Here is an 18945-nt window from a genome sequence, read left to right as displayed (position 1 = left end):
CGTGCTCTTTTCACTTAATGAATTTCACACCCATAGACCTCAGGGGAGGTGATGGTACCACGTGATAAGCACCGGACCCACCTGGGAATACTGGGCTCACGTGGGGTCCAAATCCAGCTCTCGCCCTTATTAGCTGTACAACCTCAGGCGAGTTGGTTAACTTCTGTCCCTCTGTAAAACCCAACTGGACAGCACTTGCCTCACAGTGTTGCCGGAAGAGGAAGGGGCCAGAGTTGTAAGGAGCAGCGCTGGCCCGCGGTAGGTGCTTGGCTGTGGGCTGTGGGTGTCCCCAGCAGGCTGCGTGGCCTCTCTAGCTCTGTGGTGGTGCAGACTCTTCCAGCCTCCGTGGCTGCCTCCCTTCCTGTCTCGTGTCCGAGGCACAGTCGGAACCACCTTGGTGACACCGCACCCTTAAAGACACCTGAGTGTCTCTGTAACACTCGGGGATGCGGCGTGGGCTTCCCTTCCCTGTCCTGAGCAGAGGGGCTTCCTCCCGACTAGTCCAGCACCGTCACCATCTCCTCCGCGTGTGTTTTCTGATGCTCTTCAGGCTCTGCCCCGATGGCCCATCCCCTGAGGCCCACGATGCCTTGCAGGTGTCTCAGGACCCTCACTGGTGCCCTCTGCTCTTCCCTGGACTCCGAGTCTTATTCTCCATTGCGCGCCCTCCTGGGGGAGAGGAGGCAGACACCTGCCGGATTGAACTGGATTCCTCTTCTTCCTTGGGTGCTGTTATTGCCTCCCGTAGTCGGATCTGCCTGATTAGTAATGTCAGAGCCGTGCTGTCCCTGTCCCTCACGGGGTCTGCACTGCGTCCGGGGCTGCATGACCCTTACACGCCCTGCAGGGGAGACTAGTACCCCTGGGGGTATTTTTCTTTCTTTTTTTAAAAAAATAGTTTTCATCACACTCCTTTTTTTTTTTTTAAGTTTTTTTAGTATAGATTGAGCAGGCCTGACCTGAAAATCCCAAGTCTGAAGTACTCCAAAAGCTGGAACTTTTTGAGTGTCACAGCTTCCAGATTTCAGAGCATTTGGGATTTAAGATTCTTGGACAAGGGATGCTCAGCTGGTCGAGTCTAATGCAGATAATCGAAAATCCAGGGAATCCGAAACGCTGCCAGCCCCGGCATCTCAGAAACAAGAAGCCTTTGGTCATTGGCCGGCCGATGCTTGCCTGGCCTTGGTCTGGGCTCGTGGGCGTCTCTTAACCAGCTGCCACACTCCCGGCTCCTCCGCTTTCCTGTTCTTTTCCGACAGACACCTGAGGCGTCCTGGGCTCAGTCGCTGCCCATCTCCCCACGGCCCCTCGTCCCTTGGGCAGAGCGAGCCCTTCCCCAGGCCCGTTACAGCGGGAAGGTGGGTTTAGAGAAAGCATAGAGCGCACTGTTCATCCCCAGCTCCAGCCCGGCCCCGCCCACGGCCTCCTGCTCTCTCCCCGTCTTCTGCTGCCCCCTTTCTCCGGGAGCCCAGGCCCTCGGCTGGGTTCTTGTTTCCTCCGTCCTGAAGTTCACTCAGACAGACGCTCAGTCTGCAGAGCAGTGGTGTGGCCTGAGAATTTCTGCACCGCTGTCATTGCTCACTACAAATTTGCAAGAGGAGTCCTCGGTTTCTCTGCGGCCCAGGCTGGATGCATCTTGGGAAGCTCAGTCAGGGAAGTGCTTCCGCAGGTCAGATTTTTCCTTTGTCACCCCGAGGCAGTGGATGCTCGATGCTTGCTCTGCAGCCTGGGCCCCAGAGCCCGAGGGTGAAGACACCAGAGTCTCCTCCCCGCCTGCCCTCAGCCCTTCGCCCCTGCCCCTGCCAGGCACACCCAGACTGTCCACCTCCTGTTCCCAGCTCAGGAGCAGCGAGGGGCAGATGCCCTCGAGATGGTGTCAGGTGTTTCCTGGAATGGCGGGGGAGGGGGGAGTGGGGTGCATGTATGCGTGTGTGTGCCCATGTGTACATGTGTGCACTTGTGTGTGTATGCACGCTTGTGTGTATGTCAGGAACTGAGGCGGGAATCCCACCATGGCTAGTGCTGGGACCCTGAGGACACTCCCAGAGCCCTGCTCTGGGCGCCATGGTGAGATCGGGTGCCCCATCCCGGGTCCCAGTCCCTGGCTGGGGTCTTGAGTGCTGGTACGGACCTGCCAGACACGGTTTCGGGACAGCAGGGGTTAACTGGTGTCAGCTGGGGGCGCTGTTTTCAGGGACAAGGCCCCGGATCTTTCCCCAGGCTGTGAATACATTTGCTCTGTCCTTCATGGAGCCACTAAGGTTCTTATCAAATTCCCAAGTGACAGGAAGCAATAGATGACAAATCACTCAGTTCACCTTACTCTGAAACGCTGGGAGGGGCAAGGCGCCAGGCCCTTGGGCAGCAGTGTTTGAAGGAGATAGATGCACACGTGCAGAGAACAAATCACCACAGGACAGGGCGGGAGAGGTAGGATTCAGCAGCCACACCTGTGCAAAGAGCCAGAAGTTCCAAGCAGGCCTAGCCAGGATGCCAAGCCAGAACCCCCGGGCTGCAGTAACAGAGATACCGTGTGGAAATCGAGGAGGCGTGCTTTGCCCACAGCCAGGCTGCAGTGGACAGAAGGGAGCCAGTGTGGGGGAGCCCAGACCAAGATCATGAAAGACTTTGCTGCGTTCTGGTGCGGAGAGGTCCCTCAGCCTGAGGCATCTGCGTGTCCTCGCCTGAGAGTGGCTGTCGTGGGAAGGCCGGGCCAGTCTGTCACGGGGTGAAGTGAGGCGTGCGTGGAGCCAGGAGAGTCGGGGGTGGGGCGGGGTGACAGGCCGGACGCCAGCTCCGGGGAGACCCTTCCTTTGCTGCCTTCTTCCTTCATTCCTTCCTTTCTTTTTCTCTCTCTCTCTTTTTGTATGCCTTTAGAAAAGATTTTTTTGCTCAACAAATCGTGACCTTATAACGAAGGCTACCCAACACTAGATTATAGGACAGTCACAATTTTCTGGCAAACTCTCAAAAATCATAGAAAGCCACAGCGGCCTACAGACCATTTCATCCGAGGCTCCAGGCTCATGACGGAGCTCCCCATCCAGGCTGACTGGTGGGAAGTTGTGCTATGAAAGGGTTTTCGGAGCAGGGGTAAAGTCCTGGGGCCTTCAGATGCTCGGCCCAGCATCACCCTGGAAACTGGCAGAAACGCTGATGTCCCCAGGCGTCCTCCCTGTCTTATGCAGATGAACAAGGATCTAGTTAACCTCAGTCTGACATGTGGGCAGCATCCTCGCCTGCCGCATTTGTGTCCGGGGGTGGAAGCCGACCAATAGAGCAGCAAGAAGAAATCAGACAGAGAAAATTTCCCAGCTCTACTCTGTAGTGATTCTGGTGTAGCAGGGGTTTTCCACAGGAGGTGACAGCAGCAGAGCCCGCTGCACTGCGCCGGCTGTACTTTCCTCTGGAGGGGACAGTTCACCGCCCCACCCAGGGTGGCCCCGAGCTCCCTGCTGCTGGTCAGTGAACCCCAATTGCTTCTGTAAGCTGTAGCTTCCATGAAGGCAACAGAATGGGTTTTCTAAGGAAGTCAAATATATCGGGAGGGTGATGATATGCTTCTAAGAAGAAAGAAATCACTGATATTTGATCTTAGATAAATTTGGGGAGATATTCTTAATTATCTCAGATTAAGTTTGAGTCAGAAACACTGTGTTGAGAGACTTTGACACCATTTAAAAAGAATGTTAGAAATGTATCTTAATGATTGATGTTTTCAAGGAATAGTCAGAGACCTAAAATTTTTATTTTGAGCATACTGCAATCATACATGTGTTTTAGTTCCTCTAATTGCTAAAGATCATTTATGATTTTTTTAAATCTTTTGATCACTAGGCATGGTGGCATACCCCCATAATCCCAGTATGTGGGAGGCTGAGGCAGGAAGATCATGAGTTCTAGGCCAGCCTAGACTACGTAGTGTCTCAAACACACACACACACACACACACACACACACGTTTTAATTAAAATGTACCAGTATATCTTAGTTTGCTCCTCTGTTTTCCTCCACCCTCCCTTGTTTCTGACCATACCCCAGAATGGACTGTTCTGTATTATGAGGACTTAGCCACCCAGGCTAGGGCCCCGCTAGATTCACTGAGAACAAGTACTTCAGGTGTTCAGTCTGAGCTTTAATGACAACAGTGGAAATCTTTGCCTAACATGAAGGTTTTTCTTTGTCTCTAAATTTTGGTTTTCCATGCTATCAGAGGCCCCATTGCAACAGGTAATTTACGTGTTGATTTATGTTTCCTCAATTTGTAATTGTGGCACAATGTATTTAAAATGTCCACAAACTTGTAATTACCTATAAGGTTCCTTCCAACCCCCAAATTTTATGATTTTCAACTTCTTTTTTCTCTATTCTTTGCTTTCTTTCTTTGTGTTGTTGTTGCTGTTTGCTTTTTTACAGTTTGCAGCTGTGATCTCTGGGTGTTGTCCTGTGTCTGATGTGTGTGAGGAGAAATCACAGAATGAGAGCTGGGGGCGTGTTCCACGCTATCCAGCAATTCCACCCAGGAAGGCCCACGAGGCCCGCGGTGGTCAGGGGGCTTGGGCAAGGTCACGGCCGTGTCTGGTGACCAGCGCTCTGGCCATCAGCTACTCAGTCACTTAACATTAACCCAAATGTTCTAACCTGAAATCGTAGAGTTTGGGCCAGGTCTCTAAACAAACCAAAAAGGATATAGTTTTTTGAGAAAGGTAAGCTTCTCACGCCACTCTCAGATAAGAGATGCCTGACACAGATGTGTTTGGTAGGGAGAACTTTCTTCCCTTGCACCAAAATGAGACATTCTGAACTGTCTCAAAATTTGAGACTTTTGAGGTATTTAAATTAAACCCAGTTTATTCAGATTCTCCCTAAACGTCCCTATTGTTCTCCCCAAACCTGGAATCTGCTTAAAAGTAAAGCACGACTTTGGTGAAGCCAAAGTTCCTTGACTTGTGCTGGGTGTAGTGGTGTACATCTGTAATCCCAGCACTCAGGAGGCTGAGGCAGGAGGATTGCCCTGCTCAGAATTGAGGTCAGTCTGGGATACATAGTAAGTTCAGAGCCAGCCTGGACTACATTGGAAGACCCTGCCACAAAACAACTACACCCCCAAATTCTTGATTTCACACCGTAGATACTTTCCAGTGCCTTGGAAGGAGGAACCATTTTACAGGGGTGACAGCGCATGTCTGGGATGCTGGGAGCCTGCAGGCTGCCTCACACCTGGCATCCAGGTGATGCTGCCGCCCCACCCAGCCTCGCTTCTGCTTTACCAAGAACCAGCCCCTGGCGACCGCTTCCCCACCTCCACCAGCTGGCCAAGCCCGGCCTGACTGGGAGACGCTTTCCCGGTTGCATTCCTGAAAACTGCAGCTGCTTGAGCACCCTGCACCCGATCCCCCTGGAGAGGAAAGCGCTTTCCCAGTGCGAAGGCCTAAGGCAGGACAGGGCTGAGGAACTAACCCTCTAGCACCAGCTGCGGTGCCGCCAAGGGAGATGGTTCCTGACTGCGACTCAAGGCGAGGGATTTGCAGTTTCACAGGGTCATTGACTTCCTGTTTTCACTGTGGCTGGGACATTTCAGGATCTCCTTGGGACTCCCGAAGGTCAGGTCAGTGAGGGATCCAGGGCGTGACGGGAACCTTCAAGGCCCTTCTTCTGGGACAGCCTGGGGGCCTGCTGTCGGCACCTGCTCCTGAGGAGCGGGCAGGGCTGTGCACCCCCTTCCACCTCCGCCTTCCTCAGAGTGGCCTCGGAGCCAGGCCTAATCGGTCATTCTTCTCTGAAATACTCATTCAGCGCACACTGAGTCTATGCCCGGCTCGGAGACGCAGAATGAGTGGCTTTGTCCTTGATGATCACTGGCCAGAGGAATGAAGATGTGTCCCCAGCTATGGAAACAGTGCCAGTGTGTGTGCTTTGCTCCCTGGGATATAACCAGTGGCTGCCGAGAAGCAATCAGTGGGCAACTTAATTTTTGAGTGCAAGCATAAATGGCCCAATGGCCCGAAGGGTCAGATGAATTTCTATGCTTGGGCTAGTTGGGGTGACTAGAGAAGGACTCGGGGGTCCAGCCTGTGGGCTGGATCTTGCCAGAAGACATTTGAGGACAGATCTAACAGGAGAAAACAAGCAGAAAAGTCAGCAGCAGAGGCTGAAAGCTGGAAATCTCGGAGGCCGAGTGGCTCGTGGTGAATAACTCCTCAGGGGCAGAGAACACAGGAAAGGGACACCGGGTGACGAGGTAGGAAGATGTGAAGGGGCAAATCACACAGGGATTCGGACTACACTTTTCCGGGAAAGGGGTCAGCGTGGGAGTTGACTCCAAGAGCGATGATGTCTCATGATCAGCTTGGGCTCTGGAACACGATCCGGAAGAGGCTGTGACGGTAAAGCCCGGGACGCTGGTGAGAACTGCAGTGACCCTCAGCTAAGCTCAGGGCGCGGGCTACGAGGGTGAACTGAGAAGGTGAGGGGCGCCAGGTGTGGGGACCCAGCGCGGGTTGCTCGGTCAGTGGAGGTGGAGAGGGCTCGGGAGGGAGGTGACTGACTGGTCCAGGTGTAAGGTGCTGGGGACAGAAAGGAGGACGCTCGGAAGCAGCCGGAAATGTCCGAGGTGCCTAAAAGTGCAGAGGGTGAGTGGCTGCTTCGCAATGGTCCGGGTGGTGCAGACAGCTAATCCGGGGTGGGTTGAGTGTGCAGGGCAAGGGTGGTAGAGACGAGAGATGCCCAAGGCCCATTCTCTGCAAGAGGAAGCCAGAGCTGTGGCCAGGGCCCCGTGGCCCGGAGGAGAGGGCGGGGCAGTGGTCACCGGTCCCGTGCCATGGAGTGGGGTGAAAATGCAAAGTGGCTGTGGGTTTGGAAACGCGGAGGCAGTGTGACCTTTGGGTGCTTTTGAAAGTTTAAGCAGAGGGGATTTAACCACCTCACAAAAGCCTCCAGATGAAGTCAGTGGTCCGCCTTGGTTGCGTGCTTGGGAGGGAGAGAGAGAGCAACCTGCGGTCGGAGCCAAGGAGGCAGGGAGGACTCTCTCCCTGCAGGGCAGAGAGCGGAGGAAATCTTGGTTCTTTCTTCCCCAGTAGTGCGTGGGCCTGTGGGTTTCAATAAAAGCCAGCCTCTGTAGTTGTCATCATCGTCAGGAAGGTTGTTGTTTTTAGAATAAGGAAGGAGAGGCTGCTGTCTGTAAATGAAGGCAGGAGCCACGGGATGGTGAATCACAAGGTCTGCACCAGGTGTCCAGGGTGAAGACACCGTGGTTGCTCCTGGAAAGGGAACACACGAAATTCTCTGAAGAGCAAGGGACATTTGCGCCTCAGTGACAGCAGGAGCGGAGACCAAGGGACGCGCATGGTGGCCTCTTCTCTTGTTCCAGAGCCTGGGGAGGCGGGAGGTTGAGTCCCTTACCTTGTCTCCCTTATACCTACAGAAACAGAGCAAGCATTGTGTTCACATTTAAGGTGAGGAATGGAGTCAGGAATGAGTCACCAGCATCAGGGCCACACCTGTCCTGTTCCAGAGCCCACGGGCTCCCTGGCTGTGAGATGTCAGGGTGTAGCCCTGCACCCTCAGGGGTGACCCCCGCCCCCCGCCGCCCCCCAAAGCCGTTCCTACCAGTGGAGTGACAGGCAGCGATTTCAGGCTGGATGCAGGACTCAGGAAAGGAGACAGAGGTAAAGGGCACAGTGGTGCTGAGACCCTCGGAGCAAGAGGGAGGCTGGGGAGCAGCAGCGAGGGCGGACGGGGCATCCAGGCTCTTGGCGGACAGCTGCTGTCTTGATGGGCCAGGGAGGGACACAAGGTCCCCTTCCCTCCTCCTCTGCAGCTGCTGGGCTTCAGTCTTCGCAGGTTGGAGGCTTCTTACCTATGGCAGCCCGTGTCCCCGGCTAGCTTTATCCCCTCCTGTTGGGGGACATTCTGCCCTGTGGCAGTGGTCCCGTCCTAGACCCCGTGGCCTGTGGACAGCTAGAATGGGACCCAGCTGTCTTTCAGACACAAAACAACAAAAGGAAGAATTTAGTCGCCTTCCTTTCCCCCTTCTCACACAACTCCGTGTTTTAGGGTCACCTTCACTAAATAGCATTTAACTCATGTCTGAATTGTTTAATGACACACTCACTGAAGAATTAATCACTGAATGCCCACAGCGTGGCAAGCATTATCACAGGCACTGGGGAATAGCGGAGAAATCGGTGTCTCCACACTGCAGAAAGCTCCGTTCTAATGGGGAAGAATCTGCAGTCATTAAATGGCAATTTATAGAGAATGACAGCAAGAGGAGCAGGGAATGTGGGGGGGTGGAAGTCCAGGGCGGGGGGCCGGGTGGCTGGGTGGCACCCCGAGACATTGCTCAGGGGGTGCAGGTGTCCCGGGCCACGGTGTCCCGAGCAGGGGACAGCACTGCACTGCGGAAGCTGTTGAGGGCCGAGGCTCCTGAGCTGGTTAACCGCTTTGGCTTTGAGGATTAAGGGTTAGCGCATCTGCTTTGTTTTGTTTTTGCTGTTTGTCTGCCAGTGCCAGGGATTGCACCCAGGCCCTCACCATGCTAGCGAGAGCTCTGGCTCTGAGCTGCATTGCCAGCCCTTCGAAGGCTATTTTTAACAGGGTCATTGCCACGTCACCCTCCTGCCTCTGCTTCCGTGTGGGTTTCACCGTGCAAGTGTTCAATCACGTGTGCACACAAGAGGACCGCGCGCCTGGCACCTACATTGCTCAGCTTCGTTGCCTTTCCCTTTCGGAGAGCTCTAAGCAGAGCGGTGGTGAGACCTGGCCTTCGGACTTGAGCAGGATCCTCGGGCGGAAGGGAACCTCCGCCACGACATGGGGTGTGGGCTTGGAGCCGGGCGGGAGTGGCCAGCCCAGGGCTCCTCCCAAGAGCCAGCTCCGTGCTACCCAGGTCCCACTGTACTCTCGACTTTGAGAGCGCATGCATAAGGGGAGTAGGAAAGGCAAGGAATCAAGGTGCCCGAACGCCTTCACTTTCCGCTTGAAATGCACCGACTCCCAGAGAACTAACGGGGTCACACACGAACATTTCCCGCTCAGTTCGCGCTCTGTCCCCTCCCGTGGTTTTCACAGCCGGGATTTACTGGGGACTTGACAGTGAGGTTTGGCAGCTGTCGAGGTAAAGTCCCCAGTGATTCTGGTAACCAGCAGTTGTGTATTTCCTGTTCTGGGTTTGTATCTGATGTCATGAAACTGAAGACCAGAGCCCTGGAGGCAGCCTGGGTCAGAGTGTGACAGGAAGCGGGCAGAAGCTACGCACCCGGCGGGTTGCAGCCGCCCTTCTGTCCTGCGCCCTCCGTACAGCCTGGCTCTGCAGCTCTGGCGGTGGTGGCTGCACAGGGGCTCGGGCGGAAAGGCACAGTGGTAGTCCGTGTCCCACAGGGGCGCCTGGGGATGCCTGTGTCAAAGCAGTGACAGGTCCCGGGAGGCTTCTGGCCCCCGAGCTCCCGGAGACGCGGAGAGCACAGGGCACAGGGCCAACCCCTGGTTCCTCGGCGCCTTGCTGTTCCCACCCTGTAGGGTGGGTACTGGGGGCCGGAGTCTTCACTTGTGAAGGAGACAGAGGGAGAGCTTTGTCCAGGGCCCACCCCGGGTGCCCCGTGTCACGCTCCTTCCCCCAGGTCGCTGGTGGCCCATTCTGTAGACGGAGCTGGGGCTGTGAGTGGCGCAGGACCTGCCACACCCGAAGGGCCAGGGTGGGCTCAGATCTGACCCCCGGAGAGCAGGTGGATCCCTGCGGGAAGGAAGGAAGGGGCTGGCTCTACTGAGAGCTGCACAGCCCCGACCTGCGTCTGATTCCCCTCCATGGGCTCTGCTGGGAAGGCTCTGCCCACCTCCCGCCCGCTCAGCAATCATGGAGAACAACCAAGCGGGATGCTTCTCAACATGTCTTTTCTTTTTCTTGTGGTACTGGAGATTGAACCCAGGCCCTTCCCACTGAACTAATCCCCAGCCCTTTTTATTTTTATTTTTTTAATGTTGAGACAGGATCTCACTACGTCTCTAAGTTGTCCAGACTGGGCTCCAACCTGGGATCCTCCTGCCTCAGCCTCCCAGAGTGCTGAGATTACAGGCGTGCATTGCTATTCCTGGCTCTTTTCATCTTTGAGATTGAAGATGTATTATTAAAATGCTATTCTTTGTATCTTTCCTCCTTTCTTCCCTTTTTAAACTTACAATCTGACTTGCAATCTACCGTCTGGGACATATTTTCACAAAGGGGACTTTCAAGAGGACCAGAGCCCTTCTGCACCTCTCAGCCAGCTGTGCGGGCTCCCCTCTCAGCCCACAGCACGGATGCCCCAGGAGCAGGCTAATCGGGAACGACCATCCCGTACCGACGCTGGCGGGCAGTGCAGAGCTGTGAACCGCTGCAGACGGGCCCGCAGCCCAGAGCAGCAGTGGAGGACGCGGTGGGCTTTGGAGAGGACGGAGCCAGTTCCCGGCTGTGGCCACTGCAATCCTGGGCCTCGGTTCCTCCAGTTGTGACCCCTGCCAACCCACAGGGCTGCGTGAACTGGCTGGGTTAGCATGTCCCTGTCCCTGTCCGTCCCTAAACACGCTTGTGAGGAAGTCGCCGTGGGCATGCTGGGACATGGCAAGCGAGCAAAGGAAGACAAACAGTCACAGCCCTCAGACAAGGACCACAGCGCAGCCTGTGGAGGGCGTGGAAGATGAGCTTGGCCTAGACTTGAGCTTGCCGAGTCCGTGGGCTCAGACCACTGAGCTCACTCGTGTCATCCCCGCAACAGCCCACCGCAGCGAGTGCGTTCCTGCTTTCACTCCAGAGGTGGAGAAACCGAAACCCAAGATGTGCGCTGCCTGCCCTGCTCATGCAGCCGACAGCCACAGATGGTGTCAGAGCCCCGCTGCCCGGCCCCGGAGCGCTGGGCCCCAGCCCTGTGTGGGAGGGAAGGGACCCAGTCGGCCACACCGGGCCAGCTTGGCTTTCTGTTTGAAAACTGGGGCTTTCCCTTCCTCCTCGTCATCGCTGTCACTTTACAAGAAAACCTAAGCAGGAAGATGCCTTCTTGTGCCTCGAGTCTTACATCCGTGGGTCTCTGCTCCTGCCCAGGGGATCCAGCTGAATTTACCAGCGAGTAAACTGGAGTTTCAAATCCTGATTCCCAGAAGATCCTAGATGCCGTCCTTAAACCAACCTGGGGGAGCCAGCATGTGCTTTTCCACGGGACAACTGTAAAAGGCGGGGCTTTGACAAAGATCAGGGTCACTGGAGAAAGTGGTGTAGCCGTGGTCACCGCGGTGTTTCGTTATGGTTTTGTTTTGGGGTTTTTTTTGGTACCACGGATAGAACTCGGGACCTCGCACTTGTGAGGCAAGGGGTGGAACCACTGAGCTAAATCCCCAGGCCTATGAAAGTGCGGGTGTCACCAGGAAGCCAAGAATGCCACTGTTCCTGCAGGGACACGGATGTTATGCGAAAAGTGACAGAGCCCGGTCCTTCACCGCACTCTGGAGCAATAGGAGGACCCCGCCCGCTGTGAACGGGGTGTTTGAAAAATCATCTCTGGGTAATTGCTCTGTGGCTCGATCCCTGGAGGGAACAGGACCCGGCCGGACTGAAGCAGACGGTGGTCAGCGCTTGCACAGGTGGGCAACCTCGCGCCCTGGAGCCGCTGTGACTTCCACTGACAGACAAGGACAGGCGCCTGCCCCTGATGTCGGCTCCCGTGTTCCTGGGAGCTGATGACTTGGTGTTGGCTGAGGTCCAAGCTGGACTTGTGTCTACACTGGGAGTGTTAGGAGTCTGCCCCATTCAGACTCTTACAGAAAAGCCTCCCTCTCCCTCTCTCTCTCACTCCCTCTCCCTCTCTTTGGTAATGGGGATCAAACCTGGAGGCCACTCAGCTACATCCCGTCCTTTTTGTTTTTATTTTCTTTTTGAGACAGAGTCTCAATAGTTACCCAGACTGGCTTAGAGCTTGGGATCCTCCTGCCTCACTCCTAATTTGCTGGGTGCATAGGCATGTGCTACCATGCCTGGCTCCACAAAAACCATTCTAACAGATACATTTGCTCTCTACAAACTTAATCTTCAAGGGGAGCACTGGTCAAAGAAGTAAAAGGGAGGCTGGATAAAAAGAATTCAACTCCCCGTAGACCGCGTGAGTTCTTGGACTGGTTGACAGTGCCCTCTGTCAGCACGGATGACGCCATGGCTCCTCACGTGCCTCGTTAAGTTGCAAACCGTGTCGTTTGCATCTGTCCCACCCTGGAGCTTTGGTCTTTCAGTCAGGACTGCGGAGAGTCCACAAAGCCCAGTGGTTCGTGACCAGGGTGGTGTTGGGCTGCTTGGACTCAGCTGCATCAGGCAGCACTCGGGGCAGGTGGATCTCTGGGTCCTGTGCTTCAGCCACCATGGAGTGAGAGCAGAACAGCACGAAGCGCTTTAGGGAGCTCTGCCTGCCTCTTTCCTCTGCTGTGGCTGCAGGGATCTATTCCCTAGGCCCCGGGACAGGTGACAGCAGGTGACAAGGGCTGCATTGCGATCCTGCTGGTAGAGAGCCTGCTGCCGGGAGCTCAAGCCCCTTCTGCACTCCTGCACCCCCATCACTGAAAATGTCCAGGTGCTGGGCTTATTCAGTGCCCTTCCCTTGCTTGGATGCCAACGTAGTACTGCAATGATCCACCGCCACCTGGGAGCATGGAAGGCAATGGTTGGTCGCCATGGGGACAGACCCAGGCCTGGGCGCCGCCTGTGCTGCACTGTGGCAGAGGCATCCTGCCTGGCCTGGAGGGGACATGCTGAGTTCTGGGTCAGCTCCGGGCCGGGGCTGGATGCTCTCTGCCTGGGAGGTCTTGGTTTGTGCTCTGGGGTCTTCAAACTCAGGTGTCTTCTGAAACGCGCTTGGTGGTGAGCTTGCTCCGTGGGAAGGGGCACGTCTTAGTCTGCTTTCTGTGGCCATAGCCCAGCACTGCAGACTGAAAAACTTGGACAGAGTGAAGGTTGGATTGAACCGCGGTTCAGAAGGCCGAGCCGTTCCAAATTGGGCAGCTGCCTGTGCTGAGGTCCTGCTTCCCAATGGGACTCCTCAGAGCCCTGGCATGGCAGAGAGCGCCCCGGGCAAGACAGAACACCCCAGCTCGGGCCACCCCCTCTTCCTACAGAGCGGCAGCCCTGTGGATTGGGCCCAGCCTCACAGCTCCTGTGAGCCTGACCACCCCAGAGGCCTGGGCTCCACCGAGCATCATGGATTAAGTTCTCTCGTGATGCTCTGGGGAGAGGAGATGTCCACGGCGCATTCACCCTCAGCAGGGAGTAGGAGGCTCAGAGGAGACCTGTGCCTCGGCCCGAACAAGGCTGGGGGCCCAGGAGAGCCTGTCCTCTGCTCAGGGGGCGCTTTCTCGATCAGCCTCAGCCACCAGTCCTTAACCTCTGGCCACCACAGGGGGTTGGGAACAAAACCCTCCCGCCCTGCCTCCCTGGAGTGCAAAGCCAGCTTCGAGAATGGGTCTGGTGGCGAAGAGCAGCCGCAGCAAGCGGAGGTTCTTCCTCAGCTGTGTCGGGCAACTTTAGAGACAGCACATTCCCAGCCATGCAGCTGAACTTACTGTGTCTTTTTCTAACAGTCAGTGTGTTTGTGATGCCTAACAATGCTGTTCATCTCGGGGAACTGGCACATACAACACTTCTTGATCCCTTTGACTTCTCCTCCCCATCTCCACCTTCCTGTTTCTTAAAATCTCTTACTTTGCTCTTAAAATTGTCCTTTGAGTTCCTCAGGCAAGAGAAACCACAAGATACTGGACCTTCTGCATCCAGTTTCACTTAGCATTGGGGTCTCAAGATCCATCTGTTTTCCTACAAATGACTCAGATATACTGCATGTTTCTGACTTACTAGGATTCCGGGGGTAAAAATAAGGCCACTGCTGTGTTTGTTTGTGTGTGTGTTTCTGTTAGTGCTGACTTTAGAACTGAGGCTCTTGAGGAAGGAATCCGTGGGCTGGTAGGAGAGTGGATGACCACCTGGAGGCGAAAGGGTATCCAGGCTCTTGCTGTTTCCTTTTTATTGCTGTAACCATCATTTTAAGGCCATGCAAATAAAAATTACCTTACATGAAAAATCTGATTTTTATAAAACAAGAGCTGGAGAACTAAACTGCTGTGAGGGCCAAGGGTTTGTGGTCAGAAGATGCAGCGACTTCCCGTGACTTCCCCTTCTGAGCACATGGAACTTCACCAGCAGCGCTTGCGGTGAGAGGACAGGGGACAGGACAGGGCCGCATCGTGGGCCCGAGTGCCGAGGCCGGCCTTCAGGGCCAGGTCCTGCGCTGCCTGGGCCCCCGGCAGGGTTAGGGTGCAGGGTTCTCCCCCAGCTGTTGTGCTCTCGAAGCCCTTGGGTCCCCAGCCCCTGTACCCCTGAGTCCCCACCCAGATCCTGCAGCCAGACTTGCAAGGAGGGTGCAGAGGAAACCACAGCTGGGTCGGCAGGAGGGGACACCTCTGACCACACAGCCTCCTCTGAGATGTGCTGGCCCAGCGTCGGGGACGTCTGTGCTTTAGGCAGCCGCTTCCTGGAGAACTCCTCTCGCCACTAGGACAGCGGCCACTAGCACCCGAGTCTCTGTCATCCTGGGTTTGACCCCCATGTATGAGCATGGCTTTGTGTGACTTGGTATCATACTTTTTTTTTCCTTCTGTGTGGTTCTTCATTTGGCTTTTGGAGTGGTCTTCTTGTGGGGTTTTTTGTTGTTGATTGTTTCTATTAGTCCATGCTTGCAGAACATAATGTTCACACTCCTTGTGTGGGGTTGGTGCATGTACACAACACATCACAACACACCTTAATTCCTTTTCTCCTGCGCGTTCCTCCATTCCCTGCCCCACCCCATCTCTTGATCCCCTTCTCATTCGAGAAAGGTCTCTCTCCCTACTTCCCATTATCTATCTTATATTTTGCTCTTTATTTATACTTTGAGTTTCTTATATAAGAACAACCATGCAATATTTGAGTTTGTGTATTTGATTTCTTTCATGTAACATTGTGGTCTCAAGGTACATTCAATTTCCTACACATGACTCAAGTTTTATCTTCCTTTATGGCAGAATAGTACTTTATTGTGTATAAATACCACTTTTTTTTGTTCATTCATCTGTTGATGGACATACAGGGCACTTCAAGGATTTATGCTGCTATGAATATGGGTATGTGTGGATCACTGTGATCTGATGTCTTTAACTCTTTCAAGAAGATACCTAGAAGGGAAATAGCTGGGTCAAATAGAATTTCTAGTTTCAATTTTTTGAGAAATATCCACACTGATTACCATAGTGATTGTACATTTACATTCCCACCAACAATGCAGAAGGGTCCTTTTTCCCACCTGCCTCTCTGGCATTTGTTATTATTGGACTTTTTTTTTCTGTTACCGGGGACCAAACTCAGGATCTTGTGCTTTCGAGACAAGCATGGCACCACTGAGCTAAATCCCCACATTATTTGATTTCTTGATGGTGGACATTCTTTCTGAGGTAAAAAGGCATCTCAGTGTTGTTTTAATTTGGATTTCTCTAGTGGCCAGCAATGTTGGACATTTTTTCGTGTACTTATTGGCTGTTGGTACTCCTTCTGTGAAATGTCTGTTTATTTCAAGTGCCCATTTTTTAATTGGGTGTTTTATTTTAGGAGGTCAGATTTTTTTTTAATTCTTTGTATATTCTAGATATGAGTCCTCTGTCTCATTCTGTAGGTTTTCTTTTTGTTCTGTTGGTTGTATCATTTGTTCTGTAGAAACTTTAAAATTTCATATGATCCCATTTGTTAATTCTCAGAACCATTTGCTATGCAACTGCGGTTTGTCCTTGCCTGTGATCTATGATTTCAGGAGTTTTACCTGTCTTGTCTTCCAGTAGGTTAAGTGTTTCTGTGTTACCACTTAGTTCTTTGACTTCTCTTGGTTTTAGTTTAGTGTATGGTGAGGTACGTGGGTCTGTCTTTGCTCTTCTGCATGTGGATAGCCAGTTTTCCCAGCAGGAGCTGTCTTTCTTCTTGTGTGTGTCTTTGGATCCTTTGTTCAAGATCAAATAGTTGACTGTGCTTAGGGTCGTGTCTACATCCTCTTATGCTCTCTTGAGCTTCTAATCTGTTTTTGGGCCAGTTTCATGCTGTTTTTATCCCTGGAGCTTTGTAATATAACTTCAGGTCCAGGATTGTGATGGCTCCTGCTTTGCTCTTGTTGCCCTGGGTTGCTTTATGCTTGCTGACTTACCGTATATGCTTGTCTTTGTTGCAAAGAGTCAGATACGCTAACTTTTGAAATGTGATCCTTGTATAGATCTGCAACTATGTGGGCCCTGCCAAAGTCATTGTTCAGCTGGTCACAAACGGGAAGAACGTCCGCCTGCACGCCCACAGCCTGGTGGGCAAGCACTGCGAGGACGGCGTCTGCACTGTCACTGCGGGTCCCAAGGACATGGTGACCAGGTGAGCATGGGCGCGATGCTGGGAGGCATGGTGGGGCAGGCACAGTGCAGCGAGGTGACCTCCCCAGATCACTGGGGGCCTCAGAAAAATCCAGGAGGTCTGGTGATGCCACATGGACCCTGGAGGAAGGTGGCCACATGTGTGCGGGGTTCTGGCCCAGTTACACTCCAGAGGCAGCCCAGTCTGGAGGATGGATTACTGCTGGAGACCCGTGCAGTCAGGTTGCAGTCCCCACCTGCCCAGGGTGCGATGCAGGCCTGAGAAAAAAATACACTGAGAGACAGAACTAAGAGAGAGAAAGTGGGGGCCAGGACAACAAATGCCGGTGCAACCGACAAAGGTGCTGAGTCCCAGGCATTGATTTTTATTGGCAATCAACTGGGCTAAAGGTGACGCATGGTTTCTATGGGAATTAATGTAAACAAGGCTCCTAAAGGACAAGACGAAGCATTCTCAAATTAGGAACAGAAGAGACAAGATATATGATAGTAATTAGAACGTTGTCCTTCTAGTCTGAAGGTTTTAGTTGTGGGAACGGAATTTGGGTGCGAGGTACTCGGACCTCGGCACGTAGGCTTCAGCCAGACTCGCTTCTCTAAACACGCCAGTCATGGAGTCAACTCTTCCCGGCCTGCTCTGGGCGGAATCAGTGTTAGGGCCTCAGCAGGTCACAGGGCCTAGGAGGTATTTGTGCCACTTTCAATGATATTTTTCTTCTCCTGGAAATAAAGATAAGAACGAATTCAAAGAAACTTAGCTAGAGCAGAAGCCATTATTTTGTGGATGGTTTTTACATTCTTGATGTTCCTTTAATGGATTCAGAAAGTGTGCAAAGGAAGACGTGTGCCAAGTGTGCAAAGGTAAGAAGCCAAGGAATGCAAATTTGCTTTGGCATTGATAGACATGGAACGTGGACAGGAAAGGATGTACTCACTTAGGGGCCAGTCAGATAAAACAACCAAATGTTAAAGAAGTTTTACAGAAATAATTTCAATCCAGAACCAATCAAGAAAAATTTTAATAAGATGTATTTATTGTGCTAAAAATCAGATTTTATTTTTCATTTTCCAAAACACTGGAAGAGCAAACAACATTGCAGTTCGGCACATGATATCTAGGGATCTACGCAATCAGTAATCTCCAAAATGGTGACTTTAAGTTCTACTCTGAGACTCCTTAAAATAAAAGCAGAAATTTTTAATTAATTTTGTTTCATTTTTTAAAATATATCCCACAGAATTGTAATCCTGGTTTAAATATTTACATTAAAATCCTAATTATTCACTCCAAAGAAAGCAGCTGCTCAAATCCGCTATGATTGAGCTGGTGGTAGCCTTGCAGGCTTTGATTTCTGGTCAAGTCTGGGCTGGCTGGTACGGGGAAAGTTGGGCTCTCATGTCCCTGGGCATCTCTTTGTTTGACTGAAAATGTCCAGTGTGGAAACCCTAGAGAGAGAGCTTTCTTCTAAGTCACAGACTCTTAGTCTTTTAATGTTAGAAGAAAACACTCCAGGTTGAAGAAAGAGACTTAAATTGGCTTGAAGCCTCAGGAGAGCTTTCTGTGAACTTGTCACAGCGCCCTCTGAAGGTGCCAGCTCCCTCTGTAGGCCTCAGTGGGCCGCGCTCTGACTCGGGTCCCTGTCCCACCCCCAACCCACCCACGGGGGCTTTGAACTCAGGGCAGCTGTCATAGCATCAGGCCTTCTATAGACTCAGCCCTGTGGGCTCCTGTCCGTGTGAAAAGCGCGTTCTCCTTGGTCCTCTTCAGTGTGCGTCATAATTGTATTTCTGAGCGGGAGTTGCAGATAAATTCCCTGTGAGGGTATCCGTTACCGTAAAACTCCCAGGATGTTGTCAGAAATTTGCTGTCTCTGCGGCTCAGGTTAATAATCCCAGGTGATGTCAGAAGGAACCAATGGTTGTTATTTGGGGCATAAGGCAGGAGTAGAAGTAAATGCCCTGTCTCAGGTAAAGTAAGGAAATTCCTCCACTCTCTCACAGCGCCTCAGGGTGGGAGCTCAGGAGTTTGGAGCACTCGCCATCATTCATTCACTCAACAAACACTGTGCACATCTAAACCCCTGAGCCCCCTCTCCGTGATGCTGGTCTGGTGTCGCTCTGCAGGTTTTTCTCACCTAGACCTGTCACCAAGAAATGTGACCAAGGAGAAGCCACCTGAGAGTAACCCCACACCCAAGCCTTTCTTGCTCACTGTTCATGGGACAATGGTTCTCCCTGTCGTGTGACTTTTAGCTGAGAAATTTTTGCTTACCCTGATTTCCAAAGGACACTGTTTCCTCTGCTGTTCGTCTGCCTGTCTGCCATGTCCGAGCCCATTGCTTTTTCATAGCAAGAGCAGCTGGAAGCCCTCCCAGACAGTTGCAAGACTATAGAGAACTAATTTCTTCTCTAGAAGATGAGAAGCCTGCACTGCAGACTCTATCTCCGGGCTCTGTCGATCTGCAAAGTTGAAGTCAGTGCTCAGATTAGCTAATGGTC

At 52.9% G+C, this 18945-nt stretch overlaps 1 protein-coding gene across 8 annotated transcripts in view; it reads left to right on the top strand.

Annotated features, from left to right (window-relative positions):
• The window catches only part of Nfkb1 (nuclear factor kappa B subunit 1), a 96555-nt gene that overhangs the window by 44794 nt on the left and 32816 nt on the right, over positions 1-18945 (top strand). For all 8 annotated transcript variants that reach the window (XM_021245470.2, XM_021245471.2, XM_021245469.2 and 5 more), the window contains one exon: positions 16299-16447. In XM_021245470.2, coding sequence (XP_021101129.1) covers positions 16299-16447 — 149 coding nt within the window. The remainder of the gene's footprint in view (positions 1-16298; positions 16448-18945) is intronic.

Source organism: Heterocephalus glaber, unplaced genomic scaffold, assembly GCF_053883595.1.
Source record: "Heterocephalus glaber isolate CG9 unplaced genomic scaffold, H.glaber_assembly_v1.0 deba00001688, whole genome shotgun sequence".
Taxonomy (NCBI): domain Eukaryota; kingdom Metazoa; phylum Chordata; class Mammalia; order Rodentia; family Bathyergidae; genus Heterocephalus; species Heterocephalus glaber.
The sequence above is the reverse complement of the archived record's forward strand: the minus strand, read 5'-3'. Positions and strand labels throughout refer to the sequence as shown.